The sequence below is a fragment of the Chrysemys picta genome, chromosome 3 (assembly GCF_011386835.1).
Source record: "Chrysemys picta bellii isolate R12L10 chromosome 3, ASM1138683v2, whole genome shotgun sequence".
Lineage (NCBI taxonomy): Eukaryota > Metazoa > Chordata > Testudines > Emydidae > Chrysemys > Chrysemys picta.
Genome location: NC_088793.1, coordinates 127,605,346 through 127,627,204, shown reverse-complemented (window position 1 = coordinate 127,627,204; position 21,859 = coordinate 127,605,346). Strand labels below are relative to the sequence as shown.

Sequence of the window (21,859 nt, the reverse complement as noted above, 5' to 3'; positions counted from 1 at the left end):
CTGGATCGTGAACGATGTTGAGGGCTGCCATCAAACCATCGATGTTGTTGCAGGCTACAAGATCACCTTCCATGAAGAAGAATGGGACAAGATCCTTTTGACGGTCACGGAACATGGAAACCCTAACATCACCTGCCAGGAGATTCCACTGCTGTAGTCTGGAGCTCAACAGCTCTGCCTTACGCTTGGGTAGTTCCATATCCCTGACAAGGTCATTCAGTTCACCTTGTGTTATGAGGTGTGGTTCAGAGGAGGAGGATGGGAGAAAATGTGGGTCCTGTGACATTGATGGTTCAGGACCAGAAGTTTCATCCTCTTCCTCTTCCTCGTCTGACTCAAGTGAGAATGATTCTGGTGCATCAGGAACCGGCAGTCCTTCTCCGTGGGGTACTGGGCATATAGCTGATGGAATGTTTGGATAATGCACAGTCCACTTTTTCTTCTTTGACACACCTTTCCCAACTGGAGGCACCATGCAGAAGTAAGAATTGCTGGTATGATCTGTTGGCTCTCTCCAAATCATTGGCACTGCAAAAGGCATAGATTTCCTTTTCCTGTTCAACCACTGGAGAAGATTTGTTGCACAAGTGTTGCACCATATGTGTGGGGCCCACCTCTTGTCCTGATCTCCAATTTTGCAGCCAAAATAAAGGTGATAGGCTTTCTTAACCATAGTGGTTATACTGCACTTTTGTGATGCAAAAGTCACTTCACCACAAACATAGCAGAAGTTATCTGCACTGTTCACACAAGTATGAGGCATCTCTGCTCACTTTGGCTAAACAGAAATGTGTCCCTTTGCAAAATCAAACACTGACAAATAAGAGAGCACGACACTGTATGATTTCTAGAGCTGATCTAGGGCAATTTGTTCAGCAGAGTGATGTAAGCTTCGTTATGATTGCATCATCCATGACTTCTAAGAATAACATGATGCAATTCGTATTGTGTATGACGCAATACCAGCTTCAGATTGCATCATTCATTGTTTTGCCTAAAAAGCAAGTACTGTCCAAACCCAGTCATAGATTTATTCATAGATCCAGTCAAAGATGTATTTTAGTCATTTCTGGTTTAAATTGAGATCCCTTCCCTTTATACCTCACTTATCCTCCGCCATTCCCAAGTCAAGGGTCGTATATACTGATCCAATAGCATATCTTGAAAACTAGAGCCAATCAACAATTTTAAGCATCATTTTCGTTCTCAGTGACCCAGAATTAGTAAAGTTTGACTACATTTATTTCAGAAGCATTTTGGCTGTAGAGCAATGTAACAGCGTTCTTCAGCTAAGATAGACCTTTTTTCTCCTGAGCGGGAAAGAGGTTAAATTTCTGGATTGTGGGGCCACTAGGAAGGTGGATTAGGAAATGTCATGTCCCTGAAGCTTTTTTCCCTACACAGTTTAAGAGCACTGCAGAAGCGCAGCTTCAGTCCAGTAGAGATCCTAATCTTCAAAGACCTGAAAGTTTGCTCCTGCAGTGCTTTACTCTTGGAATAACCAAAGCAAAAGACAAGCTTCATTCGTGTGGGGCTTAGAAATACCACAGGAATCTTGCTGACCATCTATGTATGGCCTGTCAGCTATTCTATTCTATTCTATTGATTCTGACTCTTCAAGGAATTCCTGGAGGAAGGACTCTCCCAGAGTCTACTGTATGAATTGTAAAACCAAAGATGGATCTGAAATTCCTGTAACTCATCTGGTAGTATAGTTATGTAGTTCTCCCTAGATATGTTCTGATATTTTTGACACTGCTACTTAATGCAAACTGCAAGGAAAAGACAGGTGGGGGGGATTCAGCTACTGAAAAGAAGAATCAGGAACCTCCTGGGAAACAGGACATCTGCACTTTGTGCTGCAGTTGTGCTGGTGAATAAAAACAAGGCACAAGTCAACTGTAACTGTGTAATGTCAAAAGCAAACATTCTTGATGAAGAAGGCAACATAACACATGCACTCTGTTCATCTCTGACCCCTGGTGATATAGATGCTGTTCATTCAGGCTTTGCAAACAACTCAGCTCTCACACACGTCCTCATCAATAATCATTAAGCTTCTGGCATTCTATGGCATTGGCTTTATGGAATTTAAAATCTGACTGCCACCTCACAACAGAACATCTCCTAGGTGATGATAATACCCATGAGTGCATTAGGTTTTTGAGGGAAGTAAGCAAATATGATATAAAACAAAGGTGTATCAGTAGAACAATACCCACCTCAGATGAAGACACACTTTTCTCCTCCCCCCTCCCACCAGAGCTATGAAGAGAAGCATGCTGAGAGGACTTTGCAGGATTTATTGGCTATAAGCAGAAGATACTCTGCAAGGCTGACTCATACAAAATCTTAAAATATGAAAAATGTTGATTAAGAACACTCTGGGCATGATTGAGAAATAGGACCCCAAGGTATGTCTATAATAAGGTATGGAAACTAAAAAAGAGTCAGACCTCTTTAGCCAGATAAGTACTGGCAGATGGTTGACCTCAACAGCAAATAACACAACTGGATGGTTCAGTGTTCTACAACATTTCCCTTCGTGTCTGGTTTCAGCCCATATATATATATATATATATATATATATATATATATATATATATATCAGGCAGAGTTGAATGAAGACAGGAAGGCTCATTTATTTAATCTTCACCACTGCTCAGCTCTCTGGAGAAAGGCTCACAGACAAAAACAAAAGGTTTCCAAGACCCAGGCAAGTTTTTTACATGGGAACAGTTAACGTAGTTCACACCCAAGAATGAAATTCATGACCCAGAGCAAGCTTCCCTAGCAGTCTGTGGATAACTGGAGGTCAGTGGAACCCAAAGGCTATCTGGTAAACACATGAAGGAAATGTTTCCTCTGCTGATTAACGTATCTTTTAATAACTAACTTTCAAACAGTTACTGATTTTCTCAACATCAAGCACCACTTACATTGGTCATATTAAATTCAGGCTAAAATTCCTGCAAAATCATAAATCAACTGTAACTACATTCTTTTTATTTATGCTGGCATAAATCTGGAGCAAATCCTTTAAAGTCCATTTACACCAGCATTACAGAGAGTATAATTTGGTTAAATAATTTCATTTGCCTTTAGAATTGCTACTTTTTTATTTTTCTTTTTGTCTTCAGTTTATTTAAGATAAGGGCACAAATTCATCCCTGATATAACTCCTTCAACCTGGGTGGAGTCACATCACACAAGAATTTGCCCCAGGAACATGAATTATTATAGGATCTATACATGAGGATGTATCTTTAATAGCAGCAACTCTTTGGCTATGAATGTAAGTCATCAGTTGAACTCATCACAGTAGAGAACAAAGTGCCAGGCCTCAGATGAGTCAAGTCGAGGTTACCATGGAGATCAAATTATGGCACCAGTTCCCTGGATCTTGGGGCTAGACAGTGCTGGTTTTACCAGACAGACAGTACAGGCTGCCATCCAGGGCTAGAAAATATTTGGGGCAATTAAAAACGTAACAACAGTTTACTGGGAGGGTAGCAATGGGCTGGGAAGGGAATTTATTTTCCAGTTATCCCAACGCAGCAAAATCTCTAGGAATGAGGCTGGACAAGTAAAAAAAAACAAAAAAACAAAAAAAAAAACCATGCACTGACATTTCAAACTTATGAAAGATCAAGGTTTCAAATCCTGCAAGTTTACTAGTTTGCATGGTTTAAAAAAAAAACACAACATTCTAAGACATTTACCTGTATTTCCTGCACCTTCTCGTTGTGGCAACTTCTCAGTTATAGACCCTGGAAGTGGAAAAAAGTATAAACCAGAAAAAATTACTTTCATTATCAACTCACCTTCGTAGTGACACACATTAGTCTAAATTATTCCCCTCTGTTTGTGTCAGCATAAATACCAGACACTTCTTCCTTTGTAAGCCAATGGATTTTGGCTTGGCCCGGTACTGACATTTGCTCATGATCAATTTAGGGTGAGGTGTTTGGTTGTGGTCACCACCGTACCTAAGCCAAGGAGAACCCAGGCACAGTAGATGAATACACATGCAAGAAAACATGCTCATGCGCACCACAGTCATAGGCCCATATCCTGCAATCAGATCCATGCTGCAGACTTTTACACCTGTGTGAAACTCCATTGACTTCAATAGGGCTCTGCCGGGTATAGGAGTCCCCCCACATGGCTCCATTTGCAAGATCAAACCCTTTATATCAATATTTGTTATCCATGGGTTTCTGAGATCTTCCTGGACACAACAGAGAGGGGAGACTGATAAGAGCCAGTCAAGGCTCCCTGATCTCATTTATCCAGTCCTGTCATACGTTAAAGTAGCAGGAGGCAGCTTTAATTTATATCACTGATGTAAGCCCCCATTCCCGGGACTTTATGCTGGTGGAGAAATGGGTATAGCAGAGCATTGCTTCACCATGCCATCTCTCTTCCCCTCTGCCACGCTGCCACTCTGACCCCAACATACCCTCCCCTCAGCACAGCTACCTCCACTAGCTTTACATCAGTTCCTCCTACGCAGGGGGGACTCTCCAGGACAAATCTCTGGCTGCTTTAAGTACAACATAGGCATCACAAAGTGAATTTGATGGACTGGTGAATCCAGGACCCCGTATTGACAGTAGTTGTATACTTCAAATAATTACATTTAATATATGTAAATGAGGAAACAAAATGAAAAATTAAATACGTTAATTTTTACAAAATATTTGTAAAGATTTTTTAATTGTTGTGGCATTTAATATTTAGACTGGTTTGTTCATGTTCAGTGTCCAGAAATCCCATGTAACACACTTACAGCTACACTTTCAAATATAAATGCACTTAAATTGTGTCTGCAAATTACATAGTTTGGTGGATCAAAGTGTATTTATCTGCACAACTGAAAAATAAGAAACAGCAAATTGTATTGCACAAATTATCTATTTTATGTTGCAACTACTTTTATTTGTTTACTTTAATTTCCAGTTTAGGCTTATTAAATTGGAGGTACAATTCTTGATCTTTGTCATGAAATTCCTTGGAAATGTTGTGATGGCAAAAAATTGATAAAACTGAAAAACTGTTGATTAAAACAGGCAAAAGTTCTTTTTATCAAACATCCATGTAATAAAAATGAGAGGAAGTCCTGCCCGTTAAGAAGAAATAGGGGCACTGGATTTCTAATGAAATATGGAAATTTTCTGGACTTAAAATCTATGAATTGACATTAACAGAAGCAGAAGGAGGCCCTAAAAGGGTTCTGTCCGCTAAGGAATTAATAGCAGACGTGTGTAAAACCTAACTTCCACCTCAAAAAGCCCAATATGAAGCATGTGAGAGCTGGGGACAACACAATTTTAGTCAAGGGGATCCGGTTGTGGAACGAACTTCCAGAGCACATTAGAGAAATCAATAATCGATCATCTTTAGGAAACACTGCAAGCCCTTCCTCTTTGAAAAAGCCTTTCCACCATAGCAAGAATGACACTAACAGCACTGACAGCCTCATCTACCCAAATAAACAGCCCCTCCCCCAGTTTTTTAAAATTAAAAATAGAAGTAAAAAACTGTAACACAAACAAATTAACCAAAAGAACCCAAATAAACAACAAACAAGCATACCCCAAGTATAGTTTTTACCATGAAAAGAGAGGTGATTCAGAAGCTCCATGAAGTCCACTACAGACTTTTCTATTGTTACTGATTTTACATGGAAGGTAATTAGATACTATGGTGATGGACAGCATTAAAAACCCTAAACTAAACAGACAGTCTTTAAAAAAAAATCCCATTAATTCAAAGAGTTTTGAATCATGCCCTAGTTGAGCCAATGCATCATTCATTAAACACCTGCTAAAGATTACCAAATGCTTTATTATTGCTCATCTATAAAAATAGTTTCAGAACAAAGTGAGGGTTTAATCTGATTTCTTTTTCTTGGTATCGGATTGAATATACATTAAAAACAAGAAATGGACCAGTTCATTAAGAGCCATTATTATAACGTGAGGAATTATTATGTTAGAATGTTATGCAAATTAGGGACAATTTCAATTTAAATTAAGTTATCTTTTGATGGATTTAGCAACTATCTATTGTATTATTACCTGGCAGAAAACACTGAGAAACTGTGCATTTTCAGCAAGTCATATTGCAGAAACTAAAGACAGATTATTATAGATCGGTAATAAAAAGCTTGAAAAGTGGAATAGTTGGCAACTTATAGTAATGAAACCTCAAGATTAGAACATGATTTTTGCCTAGTTTGGAGTATTAAAACAACCCTAGGGGTAGATTGTCAGCTGGCGTAGATGGTCATAATGGCATTTCCTAATAGCAATGTTCATTTTTAAACCAAATATTGTTGATTTTCAGCCAAAAATTGTCAAGTTTAGATTTTTTGCCAAAAAGTCAAATTTTTGGTGGAAATTTTGCCAAAATCATTGTTTTTAATTTCATTGAATTTTTCAATGCTAAAATAACTTTTTCTGACCAGTTCTAAGGTTGACTTTTTTTCATAACCACCTCGAATTTCTGCGCAAATTCATTTAAAATCTAAGACCAAGAGCTCTACTTAATGCTGTCTTTCTGAAGCATTGGAATGTGATGCTGAATTAGTCCATATGTGATGCCAATCTGATCATATTTCAGAAAGATTTATGTTAATGTTTGTTTGTTTTTTAAGACTGTAGTCTGGGATTTGTGTGTCCAAATCCTACTCAATGTTAATGGGAGTAAGGTGCCTGAATCCCTTAGATGTCTTTGAAAATCCCAGCTAGAGTTTCTAGCAATTATTACTAGTAGTGCTACTGTGATTGCAAAAAGCAATATGAAGTGGATTACACAGCTGTGAGGTTTGCTCATAGATTTTTAGGCCAGAAAATTTTTAGATAATCTAATCTGATTACAGCTCATTAAATTTCATCCAGTAACTCTTGTGTTAAGCCTAATAACTTGTGTATGGGTATATCTCCCAGAAAGGCACTCAGTCTTGGTTTGAAGATGTCAAGGCTACATCTACACTACACACCACTGTCAGTATGTGCAGCTACATGCCACAATGAAAAGCAGACTGTGTCCACACTGCATCCAAGGCTGACTGAGCCTTTCCCCACTGCTGGAGCCTTTCTGTGTGGCAGGGGAAGGATTCTAGTAGTGGGGAGCTGGCAGAGCCTTTTTCCTCTACCAGAGTCTTTTCCTGTGGTAGGGAAAGGTTACACAGTGGGTAGCTGCCCATGCCTTTCTCCACTGCCTCTCACCTGACATAGTCTTTCTCCTCTGAAGGATTCAGCAGCAAGTAGGCAATGGGACAATACACAGCTGAAAAACAACAGTGTAGACAGGGAGAAGAGAGAATGTAGAGTATGTACTTGCCCACATACCCACACCCTTCAGTCTCATCTTTTACTCTATTCGCCTAAGCTGTGCCTTCCTGGCTCCAGTGTTGTGCATACCCTTGCTAAGGGGCTATGCAAGTATGGATTCTACTGGCCACCAAAAGAAGAGTACAGTGTGAACATACAACAAGAGATGGAGAATCTACCACTTCCCTTGGTAGTTTGTTCTAGTGGTTAATCACCCTCACTGTTAAAAATGTGTGTCTTATTTCTAATCTGTATTGGTCTGGCTTTAATGTCCAGATGTTGGTTCTTGTTAGGCCTTTCTTTGCTAGATTAATAAACCCTTTAGTACCCAGTATTTTCTCCCTGTGAAGGTATTTATACTTTGTGATCAAGTCACCTCTCATTCTGCTTTGTCAACAAAATATAAAGCCTATCACTTCTCGCCAGTTCAAATCTTGTTACCCAGGCTGATAGTAATGAAAAATCATTACCACCTGATAACTGTTCAGCAGCCTCTGTGAAATGAGTTGGTTGTCTCAATTCAGTTCTCTTCAGAAGTGCTAAATTCACTGAGAATTAAAATTAAGTAAAAAAATCTTGCAGAATGTTTTTGTTGATCTAAAATAAGGATTTCAATAAGTGAATCACTGCGTCAAAAGTCTTGTTTACCATACTGAACTGATGGCCACTTCAACATGAAGTTTAGACAAGGAAGTTTGCCAGAGAAAAACTATCTGACATCACAAATCTGGCATGCAGATTTGAAAGCCTTCAAAACAGAAAATAAATGGCTGAGCAGCAAACTGCCATTAGGTTCTCAAGAGCTACAGTTTTAATTGTTCATATTAGGAATACTGGTATTTTTAGGTATTGTTAGGAATTTCCGGTACTGTATTTTTCCAGCATCATGGGTGAATCACTATAAACTCTATGGACTTAACAGTAGCTGCCTCAATAAAACATAAGTGCAGAAAAAGACTCTACTATCATGGTAGCTGGCATAGCCAAGGGAGTTTTGGAAAATCTCCACTAAATAGGGTGAAATACTAACCAAGGCTAAGGACCATGCTATTTGATCTGTAAAGGCAGACTCCCACTTCCATGCCATGCTCTGTTGAAGTCAAAATTGCTGAAGTCAATAGGATTTTGAACGGGAGCAAGCATCTTTCTGCATGAATCTGCTTACAGGATTTGGGTCTACTTTGGATTCAAGTGAAGTGTCAAAGGTCACAGGTGTAAACTGGTGGGGGTTATTACACTGGCAGTGTGGTCAGCACTGTACAAAAAATGAAAACAGAAATAGTAGTTGCCCAAGAAATTTACAATCAATACAAGGATAAGACAAGAGCCCATGGGGAGACTCATATGGTGAGAGCATAACTAATTTTACTAGCTACAGAGAGGAGTGGGGATGGCAGTATCACTAGGTGTTGGTTAGAGTTTTAGGCCTTCGGGAAGAAGTACAGTACGTTTTCAGGGAGGGTTTTAATGCAGAGGGTACACCCCTGGAGCACTGGGATAGGGAATGTGTTCCAGATTTAACTGGTGACACTCACTGAAGAATGCAGAAGAGGAGTGTGGGAGAAGGAAATGAAAGGATCAGTGAGGCTGAACTCATTCATGGAGTAAGAGGGGAAAGGGATGTAATAAGAAACAAGAGCAAAGATGTAGGCAGGAAGGATGGAGGACTGGAAGATGATCCTCTTTACTGTTACGTACAAAACAAGGGGATCCACCAGGGAGAACCAAAAAGAAGTGAAATATGTGTAATATATTTGAGTAAAGTAAGATAGAAGAAAAGGTTCAGGATTGGCAAAGGCCACATCTAGAATACTACAGGCTTGAGTAAGGACTTTCCTGATCATAATTGTTATTTCATGAGCTGGTTAAACATATAAACAGAAGCTGAAAAAAAATAACAATGTGAAAAAGCAAACATCAAATACTTCAAAATCCATGCTCTGTTTGAAGAAATATAAATATGAATAGGAACGCAAGACCTTTCCTAAGGAATGGAGAAAAAAGTGTTCTTTGGTTCAGGACTCCATATCTAATATCCCACCACAAAAGATCAAACCAAGAGAGATATGTACTTTATGATATTAAGCATTTTTGTCTGGAAGCTGAATATTCATGTGCAAGTAAATCCATGTATCAAATAAATCCATACCCTTAAATAAAGAAGAAACACATCTGTTAGCAAAAGTTCCATGAAGTAAGCCATGTGAGATAGCAGGTAACAGTGGTACCATACAAGCACTCATATGAAAGTCAAGGTGATGAAGTTGTATGTGTAAATGTTGGAATAATCAAAGACCTCCTTGGAACTAACCACAACATTCTGTCTCCAGAAAAGCATAGGCAATTGAAGAATACATGACCGTTCAGTTGTCAGATTCCACTGCTGTAAGATGTGCACTTGCAATATCAAGTTATAGCACGGGAATTCTTGAGGATAGGCCAGAAACTGCACAGTTTATCAGTTTGGCGTGGTTGAGAGTCTGTGATATCCCAAAAGAACTAATTAAGACAGAAGCAAGTATGAACTCTCTGTAAGTAATGATATTTTGGGCATCATTCCTGTGCATAATGATAGAAAAGGGGAAAAAAGATAAAAGCAAATAGTAGATGTAATGGAAAACATCAATGTTCCTTCTGGAAAAAATCTCTCCAGTCGTGACAGATGGCGATTCTGGAAACAGACTGGAAAACAGACTAGAACTGCAGCTCTGCTTCATCAAGAATGTCATTCTACAAAATTAGCACAGGGGATTGTGTTATTTCACTGCATAACTTTTTGTAAAATTTGTAGCACTGTCTCCCATACAAAGAGGTGGTTGCGTAGTCCTCTTTAAGTAAGACTAAGTTCTTTATCACCAGTATTTCAAAATCCCCTCCTAGGTATTTGAGACATTACAAGCCCAGTCCTGCATCTGCTGATATAAATGGAAAAACAATCATTAACTTTAGTGGTGCAGAATCAGGTCCTATGCACTGATTTGGACCCTGATCCCACAAAGACTTGCACACATGCTTAGCTTTATGCACTGTGAGTAGACTCATTGACTTTAGTGGGACTACTTGATGTGTGTAAAGCTCAGTACATGCATGAGTCTTTGCAAAATTGGGGCCTTGGTTCTGAATACAGAAGAAAGATGGGTTTCTTGTGGCTATATTCTGGCTCACATTATGATATTGATTGAACAAAGCAAACACTTTATCAGTGTAATTGAAGAAACTGAACAATTTGTGTCTTGATTAATCAAGCATCTGAAACTAACTACATTTTTTTCTTGATTACATTGAACATGAAAAATCCCATGAATTTGCTTGTCCAGTAAGTAAATCAGCAGAACTGTGGACCAGAAATTAATGCCACACATTGTGACAGAGCTATAAGACAATTATTTATTGAGATTTCAGCACATGTATAATCCTTTTTTGTTGCGGTTAGTGAAATTGAGGGCGCTACTAGGTTTCATGATCACTGATATTGCAAAACTCCTGATGGAGGCTCCAATTAAGTAAAGCAATTAAGCACTACTTACGTCCATCCCTATTTAGGATAACATTTAAGTGTTTAAATATGGTCCTGAATCAGGGTCAGAGTTTGTATCAATCATTACATTAAAATACACTTCTGTGCATATTGTTGAATCTTAAAACTTGTAAACATTTTATGTGGCTCTTGGCAACTCTGACTCCAAAGTGACTCTTCAGCATTTATGCTAGATTGGACTAGATCACTGGACTAAACTGAACTTTATGGATCCTGGGGTAAAATCTACCGTAGGACAGGACACTTGCAAGGTTCTCCACACCATTTAAGTCACACAGGGCTTAAAAGCAGCCTGAAATTTTGATGTTCTTTTGTTCTTACATATTCACTTCTTCTCTGGTCGTCTCCCTTCTTGGAATTATTATTATAATAATAAAGGTTTCTGCTCTGAAAATATTGCTTAACTAGAGGTAAGGGAGCCCCACCAGAAGCCATATCTCAGTTTCTTCAACTCCGCCAATCTTCCAGGGAGCCAAGATGTCAATTAATACCACCACTACAAGAAGTTTAAAGTGCAGGGAGTAGTACTGCTGCAGTTCACAAAGCTGCAATATCGTTAGTGCTCTCTCTGTAGAAAGGGAGCAGTTGTATTGACCTAAAACACCTAGAAGAGTAATTGCTACAGCTGCTTGTACAATTCTGATTTATCATACATTTTGACATGTTTGAAATGAGGCTAAAAGGCAGTCTAAAAACTGGTTAATTTGTTCGTGTGCACTGGTTTAAGGTAAAAACTTGTGGGAATGGCAGTTTTTGTTTGTTGTTCATTTTCTACAAACAGTGGTTTAACGTTGATGTTAATGCTACTTTTCATCTTTATTGAAAAGGGAGTGTGGGGATTTGTCCCCCCCACCCACAACCCAGGTTTGGCTACTGGTGAGAATTTTTTTTCACAGTACCAAACCTTGAACAGTGTTTCTTTTTTTTATTTATTCTCAATACTTAAAATGTTTAAAAAGTAAAACTCTATGGAATATTTGCAGTGAGTTTACAAGAAAATTATAAGATATAAGAATAATCATGTCAGCAATGCTGTTGCGTGGCACCATATGTTGGCACATAGATATTATGTTGATGAGCACTGTACAAAATCCTAAAAACTGAAACAGGTAGATAAAATAGATGAATGTCACTGATAAACTAAATCATTACTTACCTGGACACCGTGGAGTTTTATGTGCTACAGCTGTACCGCTGATTGGACGTCCATTGGGAGTGACACACCAACAGTATCCTGTGTAACTATGACACTGAACCTGTCAGGAAATGACATCAAGTGAGGGAAATCTATGAGACATATGTTGACCATATTGAAATGTTCATGGCACATAGAGTATATATTTATATATGTCTCTTGAGTACAATGGAGTCCTCCAGTAGAATATATTTTTAAAGATATCAAACGTCTTTTTCTGTGTCTAGTAAGATAATCCATTAATAGACCATAATTCAAGTCTGATGAATATCCTTAAAGCATAAAAGCAGAGCTTCCCTCAAGCACTGTACAGTAGGTGCTTCAGTGGAGAACTGAGGAGAAAGCTATTAATGTGTGTTTGCTTATTTTATGTCTTATACTGAAAGAATAAGATACAGGCATTATGAAAAGCTCACAAAAGCTCCCTAGGGGACACGTGGATTGACTGTCTCTGTTCCTGAAGTAAGCCCTCTCTAGCTTTTTTCCAGATAGGCAACATATCATCTCACACACAGTAACAACAGGATACAGCACTTTTTCTAGCATTATTCATGCCTCAAACTCTCAGAGAGCAAACTACTGGAATGCCTACTTTAGATTAATTGCTTTATAAATCCCAACATCTTTAACATCTCCCCTGGAGTCTAATGTCACTTTTTCTACCATACTGATATTTATAAATAGTAAATGTGAACTATTAGCTATACTTAAAAATGACTATGGTAACTTTCTACATGACCCTACCTTTTAAACTTATTATAATGGTAACAGAAGACAGTCCTGCTTAGTATGTATCTGACTGTGATAAATGCTTCAAATTGCACCCCTCTTGGATTCTAAATCTTCGCCTGAGTAACTCAGTCCATGATGCCTGAACAGAAATCCAGCAGGGGCTAGGGAGGATTACTGTATTACTCATGGCATTGGCAATAGGATATGGACTCTTTTACCACAAGATTACTGGTTTGGATCAGGAACAGGACAGAAATCATACACATTTTACCAGCTGATGACTCGTCAGAGAGCTATGAGAAATGACTTGGTTGTCTCACCCTAGTGGAATGGGGTGCACATCACAATAATCAACATCACATTCAGCTACTTTGTTGATCATTTCTGAAGAGAAGCCAAGGTACAAAAATGATCTATCCTCTAGGGTGACCAGATGTCCCGATTTTATAGGGACAGTCCCGATTTTTGGGTCTTTTTCTTATCTAAGCTCCTATTACCCCCCACCCCCGTGCTGATTTTTCACATTTGCTGTCTGGTCACCCTACTATCCTGCCACTTCTAAACGTCAGTGTTAATGTAATTCCCTCACTGAATCACAAACACCCAAGCATGCTGAACAGCAAGGCATACAAATACTGAGCCAAAACTTTTCAACCTGGCTGTATGTGCCATCATCATTGCACTCGGGAATGAAAACTTGTTGAAGCTCCTTGCGTGCTTGTTCCTGGGTGTATTTCCTCTCTGCCACACACCTGGAAACATCTAAGGCAAGGGAGAAAACAAACAAGATTAATGATGCAACATTAAAGAGAGAATAGGTGATAGCCCAAAGTATAAACAAGGAAGAAGGTTCAGAGACCCAAATAAAGAAATGGATCCTTTCATCCTGGATGGTGTATTGTTACCTGAGTGTTTAGAAATAGGAAAAAAATGAAAGAAAATCAAAAAAGTTATATCCTCACTGCTTCTCTTTGGTACGATCCTGTGTATACATCGGCTCTCTATGAGCTGAGGGGTGAAAACATTGTCTACCAGCAGCACAGCTTCTATTAGGTCTATTTAGACTGCAAGCTGTTTGGAGCAGGGAGTCTCTCACACACTGTATTTGCACATTGCTACATTGCTTATCACAGCTGGGCCTTACTCTTAGTGGCATCTCTAGGTGGAGGAATGGTGTTAGAGCCATTATACAGGCTCTATGGAACTGCAGAATTCCTGAATACAGGACAAATTCTTCACTGGCCAACATCCACCAGGTTTAGGGAAGCTTTGTGCTGGAAAAAAACTTTTTAACTGTCAGGGTGGTTAAGCACAGGAATAAATTGCCTAGGGAGGTTGTGGAATCTCCATCATTGGAGATTTTTAAAGCAGGTTGGACAAACGCTGTCAGGAATGGTCTAGACAATACTTAGTCCTGCCTTGAGTGCAGGGGACTGGACTAGATGACCTCTCAAGGTCCCCTCCAGTCCTATGATTCTATGATACTAGTGCAAAACTGCCATAAAAGGACCAGAGAATCTGGCCTGGAAAGTGCTAAATAAGTGTAAAGTAATAGTAGTTATCATCTGAGAGTGGGCCTAGAAATTAGGAGTCCCTTAGTCCTAATCTTTGCTCTCATACTGGTTTCCTCTCTGGACTTGGACAAGTCACTTAAATTCTTCGTATTAGTTTACCTCACTGTAAGTGGAAATTATAGTACTTATCTCATAGGAGTGTTGGGAGGATTAATCAAGTTTGTAAAGTTATTAGAAGTGAAAATCATTCTGACTTTGTAAAAAGTTAAGTAGTAAGATTAAACATTAAATTGTTATGATGTTTCAGAAGGGACATCTGCAGAAACCCAGTATGTCACCTAGCAAATGCACAGAAACCTTCCACCGTTCACAGATACATAGGAAAAGTTAGTTAACAAGAGGCTAAATTGTTTTGTATATGTACTTTAATAATGTTAGATTTTCACCAAGTGAACTTGCACCTCCATTCTGGTTAAAGTATTGTGTAGCTTAGGTAGATCTTGTTAGTCCATGCTCTGCCAAAGTTAAAAACCAAAATATTTAATCTACCTTCAGTGCCTTAAGCCGTTTTATGAGCTTGGTTTGGTTATACAGTACTTACTTACATGTGGTTTTAATGTAGCCAGTGTTTTAAACTGAAAATAAATTACTCCTTTGGTGGAATTCTGTCCTCATTTTTTTAGCACAACATGTGGTTTAAATGTCTAAAAGGAAAAGTGATATAAATTCCAGCACATAAGGTCTCTACTACAGTACTGATAATTTATAACTCTATCTCTAATATTTGAATTATCATAAAAGCATGCCAGAGAGAGATAAATTCTCCAAACAACTTGTCCGCCACCCTGTTCCGGAACATCTCTGTCTTCTAAAGCCTTCGTATTTGCAGTCAATTTAATACTCCTAGACTTTACAGCGATCAACTTTAATGGAATAGAAAACTCAAGTTTGAAGTCTGCTGTTTCTTGGATTATTTAACTATAGGAAACATTTGAAGGTTAGTAGCATGGAATTACAGTCCCTCTCTAAACCCCAAAGCAAACCTGGTAGAAAGCTCTCTTATCAAGTTAAGCAGCTGAAACAGTCAAAATATTATTCCAGATACATCCTTGTAAATTATTCTGCTTTATTGATTTATCAAGATTTACTATAGCACATGGAAGTACTGTGATTCAGTTAAAGCTGGGGATGTGATACAAACTTATAAAAGTGAGGAAATATAAAAGGACAGACAAGATAAAAAAATCATATCAAAATATCATATCTGTATTACTTATGACATATTAGATTATCAAAACAGATGGGCTAAACTCATCCCAAGTGCAACTTCATTAAAGTCATATTATTATTCAATTTTTAAAGTAGTGTTCTTATGGTAAAGCCTAGAGGCCTCAGCCAAAAAGCAGGTCCTGTAGTGCAATGTGCTGTGTAGGCACATAGTGAGAGACAGTCCTTGCCACAGAGGGCAATACTTGAGACAGACAAAGAGTGGGAGCAAGGATGTATTTTAGCTCCATTTACAGAGGGGGAATTGAGGCACAGAGAAGTCAAATGATTTGCCAAAGGTCATACAGGAAGTTTGTGGCAGAGCTGAGGTCTCCTGGCCCAGTGTCTTTACCCCAAAATCATCCTTTCACTTGAGCTACAACGGGATTTTGGATTTAAACACTCACCTATCTTGGACTGTGAACTTAGGTTAAAATACTACGGTAATTACCTCGCAGGTGCATTCTGAGGAGTAATTACTTCATAGGCCTGGTTCTAATCACTGTTACGCCTGGTGTAAATCAGGAGCAACTCTACTGGCGTGAATGGTGTCCGACTGGTGTAGAAGAGTGTGAGATCAGCATCAAGTCACTGTCTGTGAGGCACGTGGAAAATGAAAAGCATCATATAATGCTAAGCAGCATTTTTAGACAAATCTTGCACCCTCACAATGCTATTGTATTTGGGTTTCCAGCTCTACAAAGAGAAACATATTTTAAAAGAATCTGTTTTCACTTAACAACTCTTTGAAAACATTTAATGAAAAATCCTCTCAATGCTAAAGGCCCGAATCAGCTGCTGGTTCGTGAGTGGTTTCCCACTGAACTCAGTCTAGCTCCGGTCTCATGCATGGATTGGGAACCAATCCAATAGTAATAGACAGGCCCAGGTTGGAGTTCAGTATGTGGAGTGGGTGAAAGATCATTTGGTTCTAGCCCCTGTAAAATGTTGAGGCCTTATCTGCCCAGATTCAGACAGTAGAAACCCCCATACTGCAAACAGTAATTTTACTGTGTAATTTTACGCACACGTGTAATTTTAAATCAGGCAAGTTGTGTCATTGGGTGTGATTCTTATCTCTGCTCTGGCCCCTGTACATGAGGTAAACGGGCTGGAGCAGCATAAAGGCTGCCTAAGCGCTCTGGTTCTAGCTGGGGGAGAATTCTCCTGGCACAGGAACTGAGAAAGACAGCAGCAGGCTGTCCTTTGAGCACCCCTTTGCAAGCGTGGTGGGGAGCCAGAGGGGCAGGCTGGGAGTGGGCAGCAGCACACAGTGCGGCAGAGATTCCAGGCAGTGCTGTAATCCATAGGGCAGTCCAGGGACGCTGCCAGAACTTAGCCCACCAGTGCTGTCTAAATTATCCCAGTGACCACCCTAGCCCCTGGAGCAGCCCACGGTGGGAGCACACAAATGGCTTAAAGCAACATTAGCCTCTATTTCCCCAGGTTTCAAGTACAGTAGCGAGCCTCTTAGGATATGTCTACACTGCACATTAGGCCCAGGCTCTGGCTCAGGTTTGAGCCCAAGTCCCCCTCTCATCCACACACAAATCAGTCTGACTGAGGTCAGCAAGCACTCAGGACCCAGGTCCTGAGACTCTGGTAGGGGCATGGGTCACAGCCCAAGTCCTGCTGAGAATCAAGTTCAAGCCCTGCCATTTTTCAGCGTGGACTCAGCTCAAACTGCAGACCTGAGTCAGAAGGTCTGAGTAGTGCAGGAGTAGGCAACCTATGTCACGCATGCGGAAGGCGGCACGCGAGCTGATTTTCAGTGGCATTCACACTGCCCAGGTCCTGGCCACCGGTCTGGGGGGGCTCTGCATTTTAATTTAATTTTAAATGAAGCTTCTTAAACATTTTAAAAACCTTATTTACTTTACATACAACAATAGTTTAGTTATCTATTATAGACTTATAGAAAGGGACCTTCTAAAAACGTTAAAATGTATTACTGACACTTGAAACCTTAAATTAGAGTGAATAAATGAAGATTCAACACACCACTTCTGAAAGGTTGCCGACCCCTGGTGTAGCGCAATATAGATGTGTAAGCATGGCTATAAGACCCAGGTCTAGCAATTGTTAACCCAGGTTTACAATGCAGTGTGGATGCTCAAGCACAGGCTTGGAAACACCATGTCGACAAGCCTGGGTCCCACCGACCCTGGTTTACAACGCAGTGTAGGCATACCCCTAAAGGCGCAGCATAGAATCTCACCCACTGGGTTCAATGGAGCTACTCCTGTGAGCAAAGGAAAGCATGTGCATATTTATAGGATCTGGGACTAAATTCTCATAAATTTTTGAAAATTAGAAACATAGGGCTTTATTTTTCATTCCTTGTGCAACCAAAATACTACTGAAATCAATGAGAATTTGAAGTATGCAAGGAAATTCTTAATGGAGGATCAACCGTATAGTTAACAGAGGAATTACCCAGACTGGAACAGATTGTCACCACATCTAATCCACTGTCCTGTCTCTAATAAAACAGTGTTTGATGCCTCTGGTCTAAGAGGAAGGGAAAAAACTATCACCTTTAATACAGCTGGCTAATTCTGCTATAATGTATCATGGAGAGAAAAAACCTGCCAGAAAAAAAAAAAAGATGTTTATAATGGAAACAATGACACAATCTTAACAGGGATGCAAACCCTATTTCTATAACTACATCCAATATGAATTATATTTACAGCAAGTTTTGGGCTCCACGGGAAGATCTAATCCAAATTGTCTCACTGGAAATTAAACTTGCATCTGAAGAAGTGAGGTTCTTACCCACGAAAGCTTATGCTCCCAATACTTCTGTTAGTCTTAAAGGTGCCACAGGACCCTCTGTTGCTTTTGGAAATTAAACTGATTGCCAAAATAAGTAAATAAATACATCTTCTGCAAATGGGGTTTGATTTAGTCAATCTTGTATTTTTTCTTCATTGTTGGATGGTAATATGTGTGTTAAGTAAGATTAACAAAAATTTCCCAATCCACTGAGCAGCCTTCTCTTACTTTTAGGGGAGCTGACTGTGTTTGACATGGGTTACATATTTATACATAAAATATTATAATGGTTTGTTTATTTATTTATTTTATTATAGATTGAAAATCCCACTGAACAGACAGTAACATTTATCACTTAGAAAATGGTTAAACTTAATTATTTGTATTTAAAAAAACCCTGAGGGCTTTGCATTGGTGCTTAACTGTTCTTGTGCTGAACAGAAAGCTTTCCTAAATCCGTGCAGATTTGAATAAGCAGGTTTAGCATAGAAACACGTAATCTAGATAACTGTAACTCTTATTGAAGGCTCCCATTTCTGGCTCTTGCCATCTTGCAGAGTGCCCAGATAATCTGACTTTTCCCTAAATAGTCCCCGTTTGTCATTTGAAAGTGTTCAGTATATCACTATATAGACATCAGCAGCAACTGAGACCCTAATTGAACAAGGTACTTAAGCACATGCCTAATTTTAAGCATGTGAATAGGCCCATTGAAGTTAATTGAACTACTCAGATGCTTCAAGTTAGGCATATAGTTATGTATCTCACTGAATTGGGGCTGGAATGAAGATGTTTCTTTTCATTTTTCTTTCACTAATTGGTAAGTGCATGCATTATGTGTACCTGGTGTACTTCTAATTTTGGGAGAACTTGCATTAATCAGTGAATATAATATTTCTGTGCTAAAAGTGTTTTCAATGTAACGGGCTTGTCTTTGGTATGTAAGGGTATATACTGCCCTCAGTTCATGCAGGAATCTCCAGTGACACTGGATCTAAGGCTGTCTACAGCTCTGAGGGCTTGTCTATACTTACGCGCTGGTTCGGCAGCAGGCAATTGAACTTCTGGGTTCATCGCATCTTGTCTGGACACGATAAATCGAACCCAGAAGTGCTCCCCATCGACTCCGGTAATCCTGCTCGGCGTGAGGAATACGCGGAGTCGACGGGGGAGCCTGCCTGACACGTCTGGACTGCGGTAAGTTCGAACTAAGGTACGTCGACTTCAGCTACGTTATTCACGTAGCTGAAGTTGTGTACCTTAGTTCGAATTGGGGGGTTAGTGTAGACCAGGCCTAAGAGCTGGTCACCACTAGGCTAAAAGACATATGTATCAGTATTCTAGAATGATAGGAAATATGTAACAAGTCACTTGTGCTTGAATCTCCTTGTTTCGAAGATCTGAAGACCAACCACGTTTTGAGAGTGGAGAGGGGGTGGATGTCTGCAGAGACATTTAACATGACACATTCACAACATTAAGACTTTGTACTTGCTGGTAATGATCATCCAGTTATTTCTGTCTTTTCATTTTTATTGCTGCATTCTGGATCTTAACAAGAAGGCAGCATTATCTTTGCTGAAACCCTCTTCTCTTGGCATCTAATGGAGGCAGGCACTGTGATTTTCACATTTGCAACTACCCAGCAACTTAGATTGTTAAGCTTTAAGATAAAACAAGGAATGCTGTGGTGGAATCCTCCTTGGCACAAAAATATTCCTCTCTCTTTTGACTAAGTCTCATTTGACTAGATACAATGTGCCTAGAGGCATGCCAAGTATTCACAGTAAAATCTGAAACAGAAATCAACCTTAATTTTGGGTTTATTACAAACCCAAAACACAGACCAGACCTTCTGAAAGGGGCACAAAGGTTCACAAATGTTTTGAATAAGCCTGACCAGGTTAATATGAATATGGCCCATTTATGATTCTACATAAAAAAAAAAAAAAATCAGGAAAAATTCACAACTACGTGTGCTTTCAAGTCTTCATTGCTGCATTGGGGCTTCAGTCCTGGTAGTTTCAACTTAGTTTTGCTTTGATATTTTAATTTTGTACAGAAACAGAATGAAATTACATGGATTGAAATCAATAGAAAGTATTAGCACAAACCTCTACTAAGTGGAACTGTTGAACTTTGAAGAGCTGTGACTATGGCTGAAAGTACATTTGACTATAAAGGAGAGTTTTTTTCGCTCCCTATTACTGTGCATTCTGACTGACTTTAACAATCTTTGCATGAAGTTATAGTAATATGAAAAAGTTGATACATTTGAGAATAAGATGGACCAAGAACAGAATACAGAGACATTTAGATCTGCATCAGGATTTGATTTCTGTAATGTGCCACCAATTTACAGTTGAAAGTTACCTCCAGTAGGAAAATACTTCTAGAAAGAACTGGCCAACATTTTTTTCATATAAATTATCCTTTTTTTAAAAATTGGAATTTTTTTTGTAAAAGGTCTTCTCGATTTTTTGTGATCTTTTTCAGTATTGTTTGTTTTTCATTTTGTGATCCCCCCCCCCATCATTTCAAAAATTGAATTTTTTCCCCCCCAAAAAACTTGCTGGGTGTGGGAAAAGAATGAGGGAAACAAGTAAAAATAATGGAGGGGAAAAGAAAAGAAGGAAAAAATGCAAGATGTGAAGTATATTACTTTTATGCTTGGAAAAATATGCTAAGCTTCCATTTTGATATACCAGGTGTTTGCGGTAACCTACAAAACCCTATCTGGGCCCAGTCCTAAAGTCTATTGAGTTCAACAGTAAAAGAGACCAGTGCTCTTCCTATTAGCCCGTTCTTCAGCTAACAGACAACAGCAGCACTTCAGTTAAGAGTTCCTACGTTTGATTGTCGTGGGACTACAAACAAAGTATTTTCATTGGAGGGCCCTCAACCTTGGAATTCCCCCCATTGGTCCAACAAAACCTGAGTTGTTTGACCTACCAAGCCAAGATGCAAGTTCTATCTTTTTAGTCAGGCTGTTAGCAGAAGGTGAAGGATTGGTAAAGTTGGATGGCTCCGCCCAAGTTTATTTTTCATAATGTTAAAGTAGTAGCATAAAATTCACATCCTCAAATAAACACTCAATAGTGATATCCTGCTTTCCCTACATGTAGGGAATGTCACAGCTGAATAGTAATATTAGAATCTGAAGAGAAAAGTTTACCTTACTGAAGTGTATGCTGTAAATTTCCCTGTGTCTGGAGACTTGCAAGGAGTGCATTCTACAACTAATAAGTAAGAGTGACAAACTTTTTTCACCACTACTAGGAACTTTAATTCTTTTAGTGTTACTGAAATGCTGGATATCCCTCTTTCTGGGAAAATAGCAAAATATTTTATGTGAAATTCCACACATATTTTTATATGTGTTTCAATTCTTTATGTGAATCTGAAAATGAAGAGAGTACCCTTTGTTATGTCTATGATAGCCCATAAAAGGAGGACATTTTTAAACAGTAAGGCTCTTTAAGATATCATAAATTAG

General features: G+C 39.1%; 1 protein-coding gene across 3 annotated transcripts in view; it reads right to left on the bottom strand.

Moving 5' to 3' along the window:
- Positions 1 to 21,859, bottom strand: part of SMOC2 (SPARC related modular calcium binding 2) — a 172,093-nt gene that overhangs the window by 85,519 nt on the left and 64,715 nt on the right. For all 3 annotated transcript variants that reach the window (XM_065590457.1, XM_065590459.1, XM_065590460.1), the window contains exons 3-5: positions 13,461 to 13,567; positions 12,035 to 12,134; positions 3,723 to 3,770 (exon numbers count right to left, since the gene is read on the bottom strand). In XM_065590457.1, coding sequence (XP_065446529.1) covers positions 3,723 to 3,770; positions 12,035 to 12,134; positions 13,461 to 13,567 — 255 coding nt within the window. The remainder of the gene's footprint in view (positions 1 to 3,722; positions 3,771 to 12,034; positions 12,135 to 13,460; positions 13,568 to 21,859) is intronic.